Genomic DNA, 17,245 nt, shown 5'->3' with positions numbered 1-17,245 from the left:
ACAGTAATAAGAACAGTCATACAAGTTGCTAAGCGTAATACTGCCCACCGTAATAGAACCGTAAGCCCCCTCCATCTGGGTTACATTACGCAGAGAATGTCTCACTAAAGAGGAACAGTGCAACCGTTATGACGAGATGATTCAATTCTTTCTACAAATAGGGCGATTTGAGGAAGATATTATTCAGACAGAAATGCTGTGAATTTAGCAAGAAAGCTGTCATACACAACAATCCTCTATAATTATCATGCAAGATGGGAATGAGTTTAAGCGGGATTATCAAATTCTTTACCTACTTGGGTATGGTCCAAACTCTGCATCTAGGGCCATTGAGCCCCTTTTCTAGAAGGATAGAAACAATAAATATACAGCCCACAGGTGACGTGTATCTTCTAGTGGTGGTGTGACGAAAGGCGCCGAAAAATTGAGCGAATCGCGTGTATCCCGGGTAAGGCTTACAAGTGGTGGTGGGGTGGGTGGTTTGAGCTCAGATATGACTGGTACTTTGGTGTGGTACAGTAATAACTAGACTTGCAAGATGTGTAGAAGCATATTTTCATGAATTATATGTTGTAAAAAAAGGAAACACAAGGTCAATGCATGTAAATAAACTTGTTATGGAGAAAAGTCAAAGTCAAAGGCAGCGATTTGACGGCCGAAGAGTATCTGAAGTGAACATACAAAGAAACAACACTCGGCTCAAAGTAGCAAAAAGTAGAATTAAAAAACCATATCGACTTGCATTCATTGAGAGAGGTAACTGGCATTACTATTTCAAAACAAACGCTAAAGAACAAGATAACTGTAGATAATTAATTGGCCGCAGCATAGTACCCAATAGAGACGTCCAAGGGCTCGTCTAGCTTTCAGCTTTATAGGCCACTGCTATCTACTTGCCATTTCTTGCGACTTCCTGCGAAAGAAACCCCCGAGAGCTCCCATCAGAGCACTAATCCCCTTCTCATGGCTGTCTTTTTCAAGGCCATCGCGAATCCACCCAGGCAGCTTGCCTCGGATACGATCCGTACCGTACCTTCGGTCGACCAAGATAATCGCAGCATAATCTCCACGATGTCGAATTGCCCGACCAATGCTCTGATTGACGGCTCGCATGCAGGCGTTTTCGTAAAAATCCCGCGCGGCCTGCTTCGCTTGCGCTGTCGCTTCGCTCTTACTTTGCCCTTCTGTGATAAGTCGTTCTTCGGTGGTGGACTCAATGTACTCAATCTTTGCCTTCCAGTCCGGCGATGCAATATTCGGGTAGGGCAACCCGATAACCATTACGCAGCGCCCCAAACGATCTGAAAAGTTGATGCCTTCTGACATTTTGCCACCTACGACACTCAGGAGCAAAGCTCCCGTGCGGCTATCTCCCGCTGGCCTGGCCCCCAAGATCGCCTGCGAATAGTCGCGTAACACGTCGTCACTGCTTTCTCCCTTTGTGTCCCTGAATACTGTTTTTCTAGCTTGTAGCCGATCCCATATCGCTTGCGACCTGCCGTTTTGAGGTAGCTGCCATACCTTTATTATCTCGTCGAGGTAGCCATAACTTGGGAAGAAAACAACGACACCATCCGGCACAATGTTGCAAACGTTCAATATTGACAGGCCCAGCTGGTTCATCATATCTCTGTTCCCCCGTTGTTTGAAACTAAACTCAAACGGCGGTGATCCTGGATGACTTGAGGCTAGTGTCCACACGCAAAGATTCTCTGGTGGGATTACATGCCCACAGCTCAGCGATGTTACTTTTGTAGAATCAAGAGTAGGAAATAATTGATCTTTGTAGTCTTGAAAGGGTGACATGGTTCCACCGGCCAAAATTACGGCTCTGGCGCTTGAGACAATTGATGAGAAGGCGTGTGTCGGCGAGAGAAGAAGATATGTCAGCTTCACATCTGGTGTAGCCCCATGAGACTTTTGGTAAAAGATACGACCTTCGGAGCTAAGATTTGTGAGAGCAATGAGGAAGGAGACGAGAGCATGTAAGACAGGAGATCCAGCCTTTACGGGCCCTGGCTTTTTGTTCTCATCATCGTTCTCTACGTGAGCGACGTAGCTCTCAATCTTGTATGCAAGTTTCGAGTCTTGTATATACTGAATTAGCTCATAAACATTGATCTGGTCGATGCCTTTGTGTCTTGTTAGATCGTTTGGGTCGACAATTCCATGTTCGTCCTAGAGAAAAATTGGTTAGCAGATCATCGACCAACGAATAACCACTGTTATAAGCCATACCTTGAGTTTTAAAGCTCCTTCCAACCACTCAGTAAGGCCATCAATGACTCTTCCTACTCTTCCCACATTTACTCGATTTATGCCTTTTAGCTTTTTGCCAAATCGTTTGACATACACCCCAAGCATCTGGCGACCTCTACGAAGATCACTCAACTGTAGCTCCGCGGCATGCACGTTCGAGATGGCATCGAGAATATTGTGCGCCTCGTCTATTATGACGACATTCCCTTCAAGTTTGATGCCCAGTGCCTCACGGGCACTCCGTTGCAATAGAAGCGGGTATGGAAGCGTGATAATTTCTGCTCCAGGTAAGGCCACTCTGGAAGCATAATAAGGGCATACCGACAAAGACTTGCCCAGTTGGTGGAGATCTTCGATATCAGGGAGTGTCGCCAAGGTGGAATCTCGAAACTGGTGGGTTTGGCTAAGAAGTTCTTCTTTGGGCACAAATGAGCATTTAGTGCTGGATTTTGCTTGTTGAAGTTCTGTACAGCGATCATTGATGGCCTGAACAGACCCGAGGCGAGCAACAGAGGGATTGATGCAGAGTTTTTGACGAGATGACAATGGCAGCAGCTTCACGGGCTCTGTCGAGGGAGAATCTGATCCTTTGGCAACTGAAGTGGGTAATGAGGACGGAAATACAGGGCGGCGCAGTTCGGTAATAAATTGTGATAATTGAGAATGCGTTCTGGATGTATAATAGATCTATTGTCTCTGGTTACTACAAGTAGAGATGGAAACAGTGTCAACACTCTTACCTTAATTTTCTCTTCAATAATCTCTTCGTCGCTATCCGCTTGCCTCAAGCGGTTTCCCAATCCAATCTTCTCAAGGATCTCTCGCGACTCCTTACTCAACCCAGATAGAGCATCCTCTTGGCGCACATCGTGGTCATCAGTATCCAACAGCCACTCAGCGTCTTCGTCAACTGTAGTTTCTATAGCCGCAGGATTGTCCTCCAATCGACGTCGCTTTCTGCCTCTTTCTTCCTGGGCTTTTTCTTTAAGTCTAAAGGATGAAAGTCGCTTCTCTCTATCTTCCCATTGTCTTAACAGCTCCCCTCTTTTACGAGACAGGAGTTGTTCGACAACCCAAGATGGCTCGTCTTTATACGCCTCTCCTGCTTCTTTCAAGGAGACCTCCTGTTCAGTGGCTTTATGGTTTCGGAGCCATGTCAAAGATGCGCATATGAGTGAGAGAGATTTACCCTGATAATGCAATTAGCTTGCGGCGCCTAAGCTCTTAAACCGTCACAAGCATGATGATATCGTCTACTGGCTCAATTTGGCTGAATGGGGAGACTTTGCTCAACATGAAAGATGGTCCGAATCTCACAGAGGAATAATAGACCTACAGTACCAGTTGGGCTTTCCAGAATTCCCACTTGTCCTTCTCCAGTCTCCAAAATCTGATATACTGCTCGCATAAACTGATTCTGAACCTTATATGGCGTGAATGGGTGGTGAAAGTCAAGGTTAGACAATTCGTGCGCAATACTATCAACCTCTTCTGTTGAAGTCATCTCGCCAAGTCTATTAAACTACGCTTCTTCATCGCATCTCTTGTTGTTCATACTACCAAAGGTAAGCGATATTCACCGGTCGACTTGGTTCGTTAGTAAGCGCGTTCAAGTTGCGAGCGGTGTCCCGTCACTGCGCTAATCGTTATCGGTGGAGCAGCGTTACGATACGAGATACGGGCTTATCGCAACCGCACACACGTGACCGACAATAATTCAGCGAGCAAAAAGCGTCACAATTAGGCTTAGGGCTGTGCTGCCCTCTCGCCTAACAATTTTCCGGGGCCGTGTAGTGCCAAAGCCGCTGGCCGCAAAAACACCACCACCCACTTCCAGTCCTTCGACGCAACACATCGGAGAAGCGACAACACCACAACCGTCGCCATGCCTACCCGAACTTCGAAGACCCGCAAGCAGTACGTTGATGAGCCCGTCCGAATATGATTCTTGAATTGCTGGAGAACGAGTGTCACGCCGTTGTGGCACCCGTTGAATCGCGCATATTGCAAAGTTTCGCAAATTGAAGATTGCAGGCTAACAAATTGCTCTCGAATCACAGCCGCGGCCACGTCTCCCATGGAAAGGGTCGTGTAGGAAAGCACCGCAAGCATCCCGGTGGTCGTGGTCTGGCTGGTGGTCAGCACCACCACCGTACCAACATGGACAAGGTTCGAACGACATGATTCAACGAAAAGCGCCCCCGAGCATGATTGACTGACCGTTTACGATAGTACCACCCTGGTTACTTCGGTAAGGTTGGTATGCGATACTTCCACAAGCAGCAAGCCCACTTCTGGAAGCCCATCATCAACCTCGACAAGGTACATAAAAATCCTTTCCCGCTAAGAATATTTTTGGTCCCTCGGAACAGCAAAGATGGAAACGAGAAAACATCAAAATTTATTCTGAGGCAACTTGTTCGATCAAGAATCAATTGGCTAATGGGTGAAATTTTTTTAGCTGTGGTCCCTCGTCCCCACCGAGACCCGTGACGCCTACGTCTCCGGCGAGAAGAAGGACACCGTCCCCGTCCTCGACCTTCTCCCTCTCGGCTACTCCAAGCTGCTCGGCAAGGGCCGCATCCCCGAAATCCCCCTGGTTGTCCGCGCAAGATGGGTCAGCAAGCTGGCTGAGCAGAAGATCAAGGAGGCTGGTGGTGTTGTAGAGCTGGTGGCTTAAATGCATTACGCTGTGCTGGAGTAAGGCTTGTGGGTTTGGAACCGGGTTTTTCACGGTGGAAAATTAAATCTTCGCCCCTGTATACCGAGACAAAGGTCTCTGGGGAGGGATTGGGTTGTTCGGCTACGAGCATTGCATCAGGGACTCTATAACGGAGTTTTTTTAACGAATGAAAAATCAAAAATTCGCCCATGCTTCGACAATCGACTTCTGTGCAAAATGAGGTAGACTGATGCGTTGTATCAAGTCTCTCGGGGGGATTGATGATACTAAAGTGATGCGTGGGAGAGAACGGGAGGAATTGTTACAACTATGAATCTGGTCTCAGATTCAGCCATGGTCTAGCTTGCAGAGTTGATGTAGTAATGCTCCAAAACGCCGATATCAGCCCCCATTATAGCATACATGATCCAGTACAGTACATGTTGACCCTTTCCTATTCCCAACTTCCAATGCTCATTTCCTCATGTTAATCCCATATGCGTATGCTCGTAATTATTAAGTTATGCTAGATCTTTCATGCAGGTAGCATGTCGACCTCGTCTTCATCGGTGGTTTCATGAGACGCTAGTCCTATGTTTAGAAACTCATGGTCCAGAGCCTCTTGTGCTGTGATTCGTCGGCTTGGGTCCAATTCCATGCATCGTTCAAGGAATCGGATCGCAAGCTTCTCGTCGGTAGTCAAAGGTTTATCCTCTGCCCTGCATGTGCTCCACAAGATAATCTTCTCCATAGTGAAGCCCTGCTGGCCAATTGTGGGTATAGTTGTCTCGAAGACACAGCCGTGCAAAAGCCCAGCTGCCTTCATTCGCCTAGATCCGAATATTGTCGCAATCTCAATCATTGCTTCGACGTCATCGGCAGAATTAAAGAAGGGGAATCGCTTTGACAAGATCGTGAGAAGTATGACACCAGCAGACCAGATGTCGATTGCTGGTGTTTGCTCCGTACACTTGAATAGCACTTCGGGGGCACGGAACCCTCGAGTACCCGCACGATTGGCCCGCCGGGAGGGACGAGTGTCTGATTTAGGGTAGCCCGGCTGTGTAGTCATCGAAGTCTGTGCCCAGGCAGAGCTTGCCTGGCGATGCTTCCGCGTTTCTCTCGCCTCGTGACAGAGGCATGGTTTGTTATCGGTGCCCGCCCGTTCAGCCAATCCAAAGTCCACGAGGACTCCATGCTGGGTTGTTGGATCGTAGAGGAAATTGGTAGGCTTAATGTCTCGGTGTAGAATTTTATGCTCGTGTACACTCTTTAGAGCAGTGAATAATGAGCGAAGATATATGGCAATATCAGGGACTGTCATCTCCCTAAAATACGCTCGAAAGTCGCCGTGGCGGAAGTATGGAAGAATGGCAACGACCTGGTCGGTATGACGGAAGGCTGTAATGAGAGGGCAGACAGATGCACATTGTCGTAAATCGTGTAATAGCTCAAGCTCGTTGAGGATTCGGGCCGGGCTGGATGTGACGTAAATCTTCTTGATGGCTACATAACGAGTTCGTTTCCGCGGGGAGCGAGACCCATTCGAGCGGCCCTTGAGAGGGGGAGGAGTCCATTTAGACAAATCATCTTCATAGTCCCAGCTGTTGTCGTATCGATCATAGTGGATGTCTTCGGCCTTGAAGACAGTAGAGAATGTGCCTAACAAACAAGAACACGCTCTCAGCCCAAGAGGATCTCACCACAAAGCCAATTAAGTGACATACCTTCTCCAATGCGCTTAATCAGCTTATACCGATCTCGAAATCCGGGGAAATCTTCCTGTAGCCGGTCCATATCGGCTTGGACACTGGATTCAACATGCTCGTCTTCAGAGCTCTCGTCCTCTTCCTCTTCCTCTTCCACCACCTCTTCTTCCTCTGGCTCGCCAATGGTCGTAGCATCCTGGCCATCTACATCATCCTCGTCAACCATGACCTCTGTTTCTTCTGTTCTGGCATCCTCGTGGATGTCAAAAGTATCCTCCGATGGCCGGACCATTGCAGCTGCCATGGCAGCCAGATTCCCTGCGAGCAAATTGGATGATAGGAGAAAGCGAGAGCAGCTTGTAGTTCAACCAAGAGAAAAGAAAAAGAAATTAGTGACAAAATAACAGAAAAATATAGCTCAGAGGTGCAATTGGGTTTCTAAGCTATTCAGCCAAAAAAGCACCAAAAAGCAGCGACTCAATGCAGGTCCTAAAGAAGTTATTCTAGGGCAGTGTGTGGGGTGCTTTTTAGTGGCTTGAGGCAGCTTACACAGCGCTTCCTCAGTGGTCGAAAACGCGACCACCTTAGTTGACGGCGGGGCGTCTTTCTTTTTTACAAAGCTGTCGCGTCGGAACGTAAACAACAGTGGTTGATTTAGCAACCAGATCCAAGATTCATCCCCCGCCATTTTGCCGCACAGCAAACAAACGGCAGCGCGACAAGGCGACGCAAGGCGCACCACTTTGACGCTGAGACAAGGCGCAGTGCAGCCGAACGTTGAAATCATTAAGTAGGGAAATCTCGAGAGGTTCATTTTGCGCCCAGACTCGACTCGATCTGCCTCGATACCCAAGCTCGAAACCCCGCCATCTCGGCGCACAAATCGCCCATCATGGGGACGATCAACTTCGATATCAACGATGCGCTGAAGCGTTATATGTCCGATCCTGCCACGATCCCCACGCCTGAAGCAGATGCCGCCCTTTTCGACTGCGAGAATGACCCAGAGGCGCTCACCAACCAGGTGATCAACCCGGTGTTAAATCCCATCATTGACGCGGTTGCGGACAACCCTGATGCCATCTTGCGAGCTGTCAACATGGACTCATTGCAGTTCCTGCTCAAGTACGGCTCCTATGAAGCTTCTGCACCGTGCATGCCCGCAAAGAAGGAATTAGATGACACGAAGAGAAGTGATGGCTGACGAATGGCTTTTTTGAAATAGATATACCCCCTACTTACCAGCTCATGCACTAAGCAAAATATTCGACTTAGTAATGAGCGGGCTGAGTGCCGAGACAGACGCAGTGCATAACGACATTGAGTCGCCCGACGAGCAGGAATCAGTCCCACATCACAAGCAGCTATTAGAGATTTACGGCTTTCTTATCCAGTGGACTATTGCAGCGGTCGAAACTAAGGCAGCGGAAAAGTCATCCGCAGCACCAGTCGCAAGAGGCCGAGGAAAGCCAAAGAAGGCTTCACAACGGGACGACGCATGGGATTCGGCAGCACAACTTCAGGGTGCACTAGAAGTCATGTGCAAAACTCTAAAGCTGAAACTATCCAGAATCTTTTTAACGACGAGCGAGAGAGATACTTTTATTGGGCTTCTGACTAGGCCGGTCTACATGATCCTAGAAAATGAGCAACGCGTCAAGACAACGACTATTCGGATGCACTGCTTCAAAGTACTGTGTATCGCAGTCAAGCATCACGGTCACGGCTACGGTATATTCCCAGGCAATCATAAATCATCTCTCTGCAGCCTGCTAACTTCGCGACAGCTGCTCAAATCAACATTATTCAGAATCTGACATATTTTGAGCATCTATCTGAACCAATGGCGGAATTTCTCCACATCCTAGCCGAGACCTACGACTATCCTCAACTTACAGACGAAGTTTTGCGTGAAATTAGTAATAAAGAGTTCAACTCCAACGATACCCGAGGCCCAAAGTCGGTCTCTGCCTTTATCACTAAATTATCAGAACTTGCTCCAAGATTGGTAATCAAGCAAATGACAATGCTAGCTAAACAGCTTGATAGTGAGGTAAATCAATCACATATAAAACCAGCCAATAGTAGCGGGATGAGTAGCAGCTGACAACTCTCTAGTCATACACTCTTCGATGCGCTTTGATTGAAGTGTGCGGCAACATGATTGCCTATCTGAGCCGACAAGACGAACGAAGCGAGAACCACAAGTCCCAGCTGAATGCCTTCTTTGACGTCCTTGAGGAGCGATTTCTCGATATTAACCCCTATTCAAGATGCCGCACGTTGCAAGTGTATATGAAACTATGCGAACTTGAGCAAAAGTTTCCCAAGCGACGTCAAAAGGCTGCTGAACTTGCCTGCAGGAGTCTCGAAGACAGGAGTAGCAACGTGAGGCGTAACGCCATTAAGCTACTGGGAACGCTTATCAAGACTCACCCGTTTACTGTCATGCATGGCGCTCAACTATCGCGAAAGGAATGGCAGGCCCGCTACGACAAGGTTGAAGGGGAGCTTAATGCTCTAAAGCCTCCTCCTGGCATGCCTGGTTTCGGAAACGCAGCGGATACGTCGGTGGATAACAGCCTCCTCGATGAAGCTACCCAGCTGGGCTCTCCAGAAAAGCCTAAAGAAATGACTGACCAAGAGAGATTTGAGGCAGTCCAGAAGGCGCGAGAAGAAGCAGCTACAAGCGAAGCGATTGAAAAACTCACCCTGACTCGACGGTATTACAATGAAGCTCTCAAGTTCATTGATGTGTTACACAACGCCACTGGACTTATCTGCCAGCTTCTTGGAGCCCGAAACAAGAGCGAGGTCATCGAAGCAATTGACTATTTCGAAGTTGGTGATGCCTACAATATTGAGCAGAACAAGGTTGGCATCCGTCGTATGCTGCGCTTGATTTGGACCAAGGGCAATAGTGACGAGGGTAAAGGCGTGCAAACCCACCTCATTGAATGTTACAGGAGACTGTTTTTCGAAGCCCCAGATTCATTCAGCCCAAATGATGCCGCCAACTACATTGCACGTAACATGATCAGCTTAACTTTTGGGGCCACGCCTGCCGAGTTGACTTCATTGGAGCAGTTGCTCGCCACGATGATGAAGGGCGGCGCGATTCCTGAAATTGTAGTCACCAAGCTGTGGCAGGTATACGGTGTCCAGAAGCGAGAAATTTCCAAGACTCAGAGGCGAGGCGCCATCATCGTGCTTGGAATGCTTGCCACGGCCAATCCTGAAATCGCGGTTGGTGAAATCGAGACGATGCTCCGAACAGGTCTAGGATCCCTTGGACGGAGCGATTTGCAGCTAGCCAAGTATACTTGCATTGCTCTAAGGCGGATCAACCCTACAGGAAGGCAGGCCAAGGAGTCAAATGCCAAATTTTCACGGCTTCCAAACGATCATGCAGTCTGCTCACGGCTAGCAGCCATAACCGAAGTGCCCTCAGACAGTAACGAATGGTATGGGGTCGCAGAACAGGCAATCAATGCCGTATACGCTCTCTCTAAGCATCCTGATATTCTCTGCTCAGCCATAATCCGGCGGAAAGTCAAACATGTTTTTGGTCACGGTTCAAGGCCGACTTCGCGAGATGAGAATAAGATGGATGAGTTCGGCGACCCTGCGTCACCAAGCGCCACGCAAACATCGCCGAAAAAGTCTAACAGACGTGATAATGCCATGTCTCTACCTCAGCTTCTTTTCATCGTCGGTCATGTCGCTATTAAGCAGATTGTACACCTCGAACTTTGCGAATTAGATTTTAAGCGAAGAAAGCAGGAAAAAGAGAAGCAGGCACCGGCAAAGACGGACAAAGACAAAGAGGATGCGAATGAGTTGGATCTCATCGGCGGCACTACAGAGGATGATTTCACAGAGGCAATGGCACACATCAGAGAGCGAGAGCTTCTCTTTGGACCAACCTCGCTCTTGGCAATGTTTGGGCCCCTTGTATCTGAGATTTGTGCAAACAATACCACCTACGCAGATAAGGATCTCCAGGCTGCGGCTACGCTGTGTCTTGCAAAGCTCATGTGCGTCTCTTCCGAGTATTGCGAAGCCAACCTTCCCCTTCTCATCACGATCATGGAACGATCTCCCGACCCTACGGTTCGATCGAATGCTGTCATTGCGCTGGGTGACATGGCAGTTTGCTTCAATCATCTGATTGATGAGAATACGGATTTCTTGTATCGCCGTCTGGCAGATACAGACGTATCTGTAAAGCGGACCTGCTTGATGACGCTGACATTCTTGATTTTGGCTGGTCAGGTCAAGGTCAAGGGCCAACTTGGCGAGATGGCCAAGTGTATGGAAGACGAAGACAGGAGGATTGCTGATCTTGCGAAAATGTTCTTTACGGAGCTCAGCACCAAGGACAATGCGGTATATAACCACTTTGTGGACATGTTCAGTTTGCTCAGTGCTGGCGATATGGAGGAAGAGAGCTTCAAGCGCATCATCAGATTCTTGCTCGGATTTGTCGAAAAGGTAAGGACAATCCTGCTTCAGACAAAGAAAAAATATCCATTATACTGGGATGCTAACAAATGGTCTACGCAGGACAAACATGCCAAACAGCTAGCTGAAAAGCTCGCGGCAAGACTTAGTCGCTGCGAGACGGAGCGGCAGTGGAACGACGTTGCATTTGCTTTGGGTTTACTGCAGCATAAGAACGAAGAGATTACGAAATTGGTTTCTGAGGGTTTCAAGGTTGTGCAGGCCGCCGCTTGAGGAGGTATGCCTGGCGAGGGTTCAGGGCGTATACAGCGAGGGGAGGCATTGTCATTTACTTTACTTTATTATTTTAGATGGGCAGGTCATTTAGCCTATAACGGATCATTTATGAATACAACGCGGTTATGAAGTCTAAAATGATGCGGCGTGGATCTAGTTCATGTCTTCCAGGGTAGTTGCTACGACGCATATTTGGCTGAGAATCAGACCTCAAATATCCGCTACCAGGGTATTTATGGAGAGATTTGTTAGATTAGGTTCTAAATTCTGAATAACTAAGTAATAAGCTATATGAATAAGCAGCCAGCTCATCGAAATTGTTGGGCCACGTATGTAAAATAATTGCCATGCTTTGAGAAAGATATATGCAAATTTGAATCTCGCTGCAACTTAATATGGTTTCAGCCGCAGACAAGGTACTTCAGCTGAAGAAAAGAAACCGCAGAGTCAATTTCATCATACAATTTTGCATTATTTTACAATAATCAAAATTTTCGATACAACTGTAATCTATTATCTACTTAGGCATATGCATCCATCTGCATTTACAAACATGAGCTTTGGAGACACGTTCGGAACTAAATTAAGCACAGCGATACCCGCTCGGAGCTTTGTCTCGTCCTCTCGGAACGTACCGTAAACATTTGTCTCTGGGCTCGTCCCCATCCAGCCTAGCAGCCCCATTAGCAAAACCCAAACATCCAATGGCACCACGTGATCGTTTCCAGCTGGTCTAACCCTGCTCGGAAGCCTTGTGGCGGGGCTCAATGGCTATAAAACGGAACCTTGGCAAGTGAAAGAATAAAGTCGAGTCGAGTGAAGCGCAGGACTTAGTGCCAAGTACAAGTACCGAGTACCACCTCCTAAGCTCCCAGCTCAATTGAAAGTCGGTTGCGGGCAACTGCGTCACGTCACCCTCAGTTATTCTGATGGACTGACCAAAACAAGCGACCAATTTCCAACACAACAGAACAGAGACTCAACGCAATATTTATCAACAGGTGCTTATCATTCGAGTATCCTTTCCATACAGATTATTGTATCTTTTTAGCATCGCACCCGGATTTCGTCGCGAGCTGCTCCGCGATCGAGTTCGACCTCTTTTTTTTTCTTGGCTGCACGAGCTTCAGCTTCAGCATCTAATTGGATCCGCGCCGGTGAGGCCATGGGCTCGGCTACCGTCGCTGAAGCTATTTTGACTGCGCACGGGGAAGCTTTTTAGGAGCTTCTTGGAACAGGCAGCTGGGATTCTAATTGCCGTCGCGATTGTCCGGCATCGCCGCCGTCGATCGCGCTAATCGAGAGAGCTCGAGTAGCTCTCCTTTGGAGCTTGCAGAGCTCGACAACCACGCAGCGCCCAAAATCTCAGCCGCGAAATCAACATGTACGACAAGATAGTTGCGCTGGGCTCGCGCCTGCACTACCCCATTGTCATCACCAAGCTCCTCAAGTCGTCTGGCGATACAATCAAAAAACAGGAGACTATTTTCGAGTACAAGTTCAGCTGGCGACGGAAAATCAGCGACGACGAATGGACGGATGAGACGACGTATACCGAATTTGATAGCCCTGCCGAAGGCACCCTGAAAGAATGGCGCATCAAGGAGGGACAGACGATTCCTGCCGACGTGCCGTGCATGACCGTTGAGGAGGCGTGCGGGCACGAGGTGCAGATCCAAGGTTTATGCAGCTTGTGCGGTGCAGACATGACCGAGATCAATTGGGCTAGCGAAGAAAAAGACACAGATCGCGCCATGATCAACATGGTGCATGATCAGACAGGCCTGATGGTGAGCCAGAATGTTGCTAAGAAGGCAGAGCACGAATCACAGAAGCGACTGCTACGCCAGCGCAAACTCAGCTTGGTGGTCGACTTGGACCAGACCATTATCCACGCATGCATAGAACCGACTGTTGGAGAGTGGCAGCGCGATAAGGCCAACCCCAACCATGAGGCTGTCAAGGATGTCAAGAGCTTTCAGCTGAACGACGATGGACCCCGAGGGCTGGCTAGCGGCTGCACCTACTACATCAAGCTGCGGCCAGGCCTCCATGAATTCTTGGAAACCGTCTCCAGCATGTATGAATTACATGTATATACTATGGGAACCCGCGCATATGCTCTGAATATTGCACGAATTGTTGATCCAGACAAGAAGCTCTTTGGCAATCGCGTCATCAGTCGTGATGAGAATGGAAGCATTACTGCAAAGAGCTTGCAGAGATTGTTCCCTGTTAGCACAGACATGGTTGTTATTATTGACGACCGCGCAGACGTCTGGCCCATGAATCGACCAAACCTGATCAAAGTTGTGCCTTATGATTTCTTCAAGGGAATTGGTGATATCAACTCCAGCTTTTTACCCAAGCGACAGGATATTCTGCCCGCCCCCCCAAAGTTAAATGGGGCCCCCAATTCCAACGCGGAAAATGCTGCTCCTGGCGAAAAAGTTTCACCACTCGATGAATTAGCGCGAATGGGAGGGGACGAAGCCAGTTTAAAGGTCCAGGCGGAAGAGCAGGAAAAGACTTTAGAAAAGCAGCTGACTGACCGTCCGCTACTCCATATGCAGGAAGAGCTGGATAAGGAGGACGAGCAGTCAAGCCAAACAGAAGGCGGAGAGGCTTTGCCAACCCACCACAGACAGCAACTATTGAGTGACGATGACGAAGAGCTTATTACTCTGCAAGATCATCTTACCGATCTCCATGCTGCCTTTTACGATATGTACGATAAGCGACGAGGGGAGAGAAGAATGTCAGAACCTACCCATCCGCCCGGACATAGCAAAGCACGAAGAAAGTCTATCCACCCTGATGATGGCGTGGACCTATCACTTGTTCCAGATGTCGGCGATATTCTGGATGAACTCAAGTCGAATGTTCTTTCTGGCCTTGTCATATGTCTCTCTGGACTGGTGCCGTTGGGGGTCAACATAGAGGAGTCTGAGATAGGAATGCAAGCGCAAAGCTTTGGAGCTCAAGTCGTGGACGGCATCTCAAATAGGGTCACACATCTTGTAGTTTCTCTAGCACGGCCGCGAACGAAGAAGGTACAGCAAGCGGCAAAGATTTCGAGCATCAAGATTGTAAATCAGAGCTGGCTGGCGGATTGTCTTAGCCAATGGCGTAGACTGGACGAGAGCCCATACTATATGACCATTCTTGATGCCGATCGCGAGAGATCCGAGGACACTGCAGACACAGGTTCAGCAGAGATGGAAGAAACCGGTATCAATATCAATATGGGGGATTTTGATGAAGAGCTCAAGGAGTTTTTGGGGGATGACGACGATGATGAGGGCGACGACGAAGGGGATGGAGATGATGGAGGCGATGCGGAAGATGAAGATAATGGGAGCGAGACAACGGACAGTGACGCAGATGACACCGATGATCCAGATCAGAGAGGCACAAAGCGAAAAGCCAGGGCGTCTACCATTGAATCAGACGGAGATGGTTCCAGTACCGTTGGAGAAAGTGCATTAGCGAAAAAGCAGCGCGTGTCACGAAGTAGAGGAGCATCCTCATTGAGATCTGTGCATACCAACGGAGATACTGGTGAACCTGACAAAAACGATACAGCGCAGCCTCGTGCCACAGAGGCAGATAACGAGGCAAATTTCGATTACGACGAGCTGGAACGAGAGCTGCTCGCAGGGCTTGAGGCTGCTGGTGATTAGAATTTGTTCGAGGCAGGCTGCGATGATCGGATTCTATGTCATTTGGCGCGTCTTAAACTAATACTATATGGCCGGCGCTTTTTGAGTTAGAGTAGTACTACTATTATTGGAAAAATATGGGTCAACGTATTAATATGTCGTATATGTGCGCCTGCTTTTTCTTACTGTGATTTATGCTTCCTCTTTTGTCGGCATACTATATACCTATTCTTTGGCTAGAGAGAGAGTGAAGCAATAGGCATTTATCGTTTATGTTTTCCTTTCTTTTTTTCTTGAAGAATTTAGGGCCATGGATTGGTTATATTGGCATGAAATTGTGTGATGTAAATGTGTGATGATAGTTGATACACGTATCTCATACACGTATTTCGTGAAGCTAGCGACGTGTTAGGAAAAAGGCGCGAGGCAATCTAACTTTAACGAGACGTTTCGAGAGACGCACTGGCATCATCCAATAGGACAAGTAGGTTAACTAAGCATAATACTCCTTCAGGGAGTGACTGTCATCTTGCCCCGGGCTTTCTCGGTCATAGGGGGCTTAAGTCCATTGTCAAGCGTAAACCTCCCACCGTACTTGCAGCGACTATATTTGCTAGCAGCGCTCCGCCGGTCGAATATCTATCCGTGGACCCATGCGAATGACTTTTATTTCGGTTTATTTCGGCCAAGGACTTGAAATCTTTAATGGTCGTGTTAGGATGGCATAGTTTCGCTGTGGCGGAGAATAATATCTAGTTGCGGAGATTTCATAATGATGGCTGAAGGATTTCATGCCTTGTTTGATGGGATTGGTAATGTGAATATGTGGCTGAAGGGCGCGTAAGGAATAGTCGTCACCTATATACAAAGAGATAGATATAAGGAGGAAATTAAGCTGGCGATTTTGTATTGAATTTGATATTCGATATCATCTTGTCTGAGTACTACTATATTCAAACTCTGCTATTACACAATGGGCCTTCAATACAATCCTGACACAGATGTGCCTGATATCTCTGGCAAAGTTATTCTCATAACTGGAGGTTAGCTTCTTTGATTATATACAGCCATCAACCTTCTCCTTTAACTAACACGGTGGGCGAATCACCAATTTATAGGTACTAGTGGCATTGGAAAAGCTGCAATCCTTGATTTTGCCAAACATAACCCGGCACACATCTACTTCACCGGCCGAAACGAGAAATCAGCCAAAGAGGTTATATCTCAATGTGCCAACTCCTCGAACATAACTTTTCTCCCCTGTGAACTCGACAACCTCAAAAGTATCCGCGATGCCGCGTCCAAGTTTCGACACGATCGTCTAGACATATTTATTGCCAACGCAGGAGTTTCGGCTGTCCCACCCGCCCTCACAAAGGACGGTTATGAAGTTCAGTTCGGCACCAATCACCTCGGCAATACGGCGTTGCTGCTCCTCCTCCTGCCCATCATGTTGCGGACAGCAAACGAAGTGCCAGGAGCAGACGTCCGTTTCGTGGCAATCACATCGCTGGGATACGCAATGGCCAGCGGAATCGAGTTTGACACCCTGCGGTCCACACAGGACAACATGCTGCTGATGGGCAGATGGAGACGCTACGGGCAGAGCAAACTCGCCAATGTGCTCTTTGCGAGAGAATTGGGCAAACGTTATCCGCAAATAACGAGCCTCGCTGTTCATCCTGGCGTTGTAGGCACAGAGGCGGTTGCAAACTTTGGGACTTTTGACAAGATGCTCACTCTCATCACGGCTCCGCGAGGGATGTTGACTCCTCGTGAAGGAGCGTATAATACACTGTGGGCGGCGACGTCTCCAGAGGTGAAGGAGAAGGTTGATGGTAAGACGGCGCTTTTTGAACCAGTCGGGAAACCGCATGTTGGAAATGCCAAATGTCACAGCGATGAGTTGTCGAAGAAGTTGTGGGAGTGGACCGTGAAGGAAGTTGGTGTAGAAGTTAAATGAGGTTGGCTCGTGATACCTGTTAAGAAAACATCTGTACTTTGATTTCGCCGTTCGTTTCCCCCTTTGATAGAATTAGTTGATCTGCGTTCGAGTTTAATATTAGTAGCACTTTATCAGAACCAGACAAGAGAATATAATTTGCCATGCCCTCCTTTATTGATGTTTCTACCCCATTTTTGTCGACGCTATCAGGCCGAACAAGTGAACACATAGATATATACAAGATTCCAATTCATTCGAGCGCATTTTC

General features: G+C 48.1%; 6 protein-coding genes across 6 annotated transcripts; 4 read left to right on the top strand and 2 right to left on the bottom strand.

The window, feature by feature from the left end:
• Positions 1-715: 715 nt before the first annotated feature.
• GGI43DRAFT_416705 (DNA helicase) lies at positions 716-3,887 on the bottom strand. The gene is made up of 4 exons (XM_083207336.1): positions 3,596-3,887; positions 3,000-3,449; positions 2,239-2,946; positions 716-2,178 (listed from the first exon to the last, which is right to left on the bottom strand). The coding sequence occupies exons 1-4, from the start codon at positions 3,761-3,763 to the stop codon at positions 886-888; spliced, it is 2,619 nt and encodes an 872-aa protein (XP_083055991.1). The 5' UTR covers positions 3,764-3,887; the 3' UTR covers positions 716-885.
• A 157-nt stretch (positions 3,888-4,044) lies between these two features.
• On the top strand, positions 4,045-5,131 carry GGI43DRAFT_416703 (60S ribosomal protein uL15). Its single transcript, XM_083207335.1, has 4 exons — positions 4,045-4,176; positions 4,320-4,428; positions 4,492-4,581; positions 4,721-5,131. Exons 1-4 carry the CDS (start codon positions 4,145-4,147, stop codon positions 4,937-4,939), a joined length of 450 nt encoding a protein of 149 aa, XP_083055990.1. The 5' UTR covers positions 4,045-4,144; the 3' UTR covers positions 4,940-5,131.
• Positions 5,132-5,200: 69 nt separating this feature from the next.
• GGI43DRAFT_227735 (serine/threonine protein kinase CDC7) lies at positions 5,201-7,184 on the bottom strand. Its single transcript, XM_083200472.1, has 2 exons — positions 6,649-7,184; positions 5,201-6,583 (listed from the first exon to the last, which is right to left on the bottom strand). Exons 1-2 carry the CDS (start codon positions 6,932-6,934, stop codon positions 5,457-5,459), a joined length of 1,413 nt encoding a protein of 470 aa, XP_083055989.1. The 5' UTR covers positions 6,935-7,184; the 3' UTR covers positions 5,201-5,456.
• Positions 7,185-7,234: 50 nt separating this feature from the next.
• Positions 7,235-11,643, top strand: GGI43DRAFT_416696 (condensin subunit YCS4). The gene is made up of 5 exons (XM_083207334.1): positions 7,235-7,755; positions 7,856-8,361; positions 8,418-8,683; positions 8,749-11,124; positions 11,197-11,643. The coding sequence occupies exons 1-5, from the start codon at positions 7,523-7,525 to the stop codon at positions 11,365-11,367; spliced, it is 3,552 nt and encodes a 1,183-aa protein (XP_083055988.1). The 5' UTR covers positions 7,235-7,522; the 3' UTR covers positions 11,368-11,643.
• An 820-nt stretch (positions 11,644-12,463) lies between these two features.
• On the top strand, positions 12,464-15,582 carry GGI43DRAFT_227175 (protein serine/threonine phosphatase). The gene has a single exon (XM_083200467.1). The coding sequence runs from the start codon at positions 12,753-12,755 to the stop codon at positions 15,051-15,053; it is 2,301 nt and encodes a 766-aa protein (XP_083055987.1). The 5' UTR covers positions 12,464-12,752; the 3' UTR covers positions 15,054-15,582.
• Positions 15,583-16,005: 423 nt separating this feature from the next.
• GGI43DRAFT_388023 (uncharacterized protein) lies at positions 16,006-16,995 on the top strand (the record flags this gene model as incomplete). Its single annotated transcript, XM_083204005.1, has 2 exons — positions 16,006-16,075; positions 16,151-16,995. The coding sequence occupies 2 exons, from the start codon at positions 16,006-16,008 to the stop codon at positions 16,993-16,995; spliced, it is 915 nt and encodes a 304-aa protein (XP_083055986.1).
• Between the last annotated feature and the right edge of the window lie 250 nt (positions 16,996-17,245).

Source organism: Trichoderma evansii (genome assembly GCF_050947405.1).
Source record: "Trichoderma evansii strain SZMC 28006 chromosome Unknown GGI43scaffold_29, whole genome shotgun sequence".
Classification (NCBI taxonomy): domain Eukaryota; kingdom Fungi; phylum Ascomycota; class Sordariomycetes; order Hypocreales; family Hypocreaceae; genus Trichoderma; species Trichoderma evansii.
The sequence above is the reverse complement of the archived record's forward strand: the minus strand, read 5'-3'. Positions and strand labels throughout refer to the sequence as shown.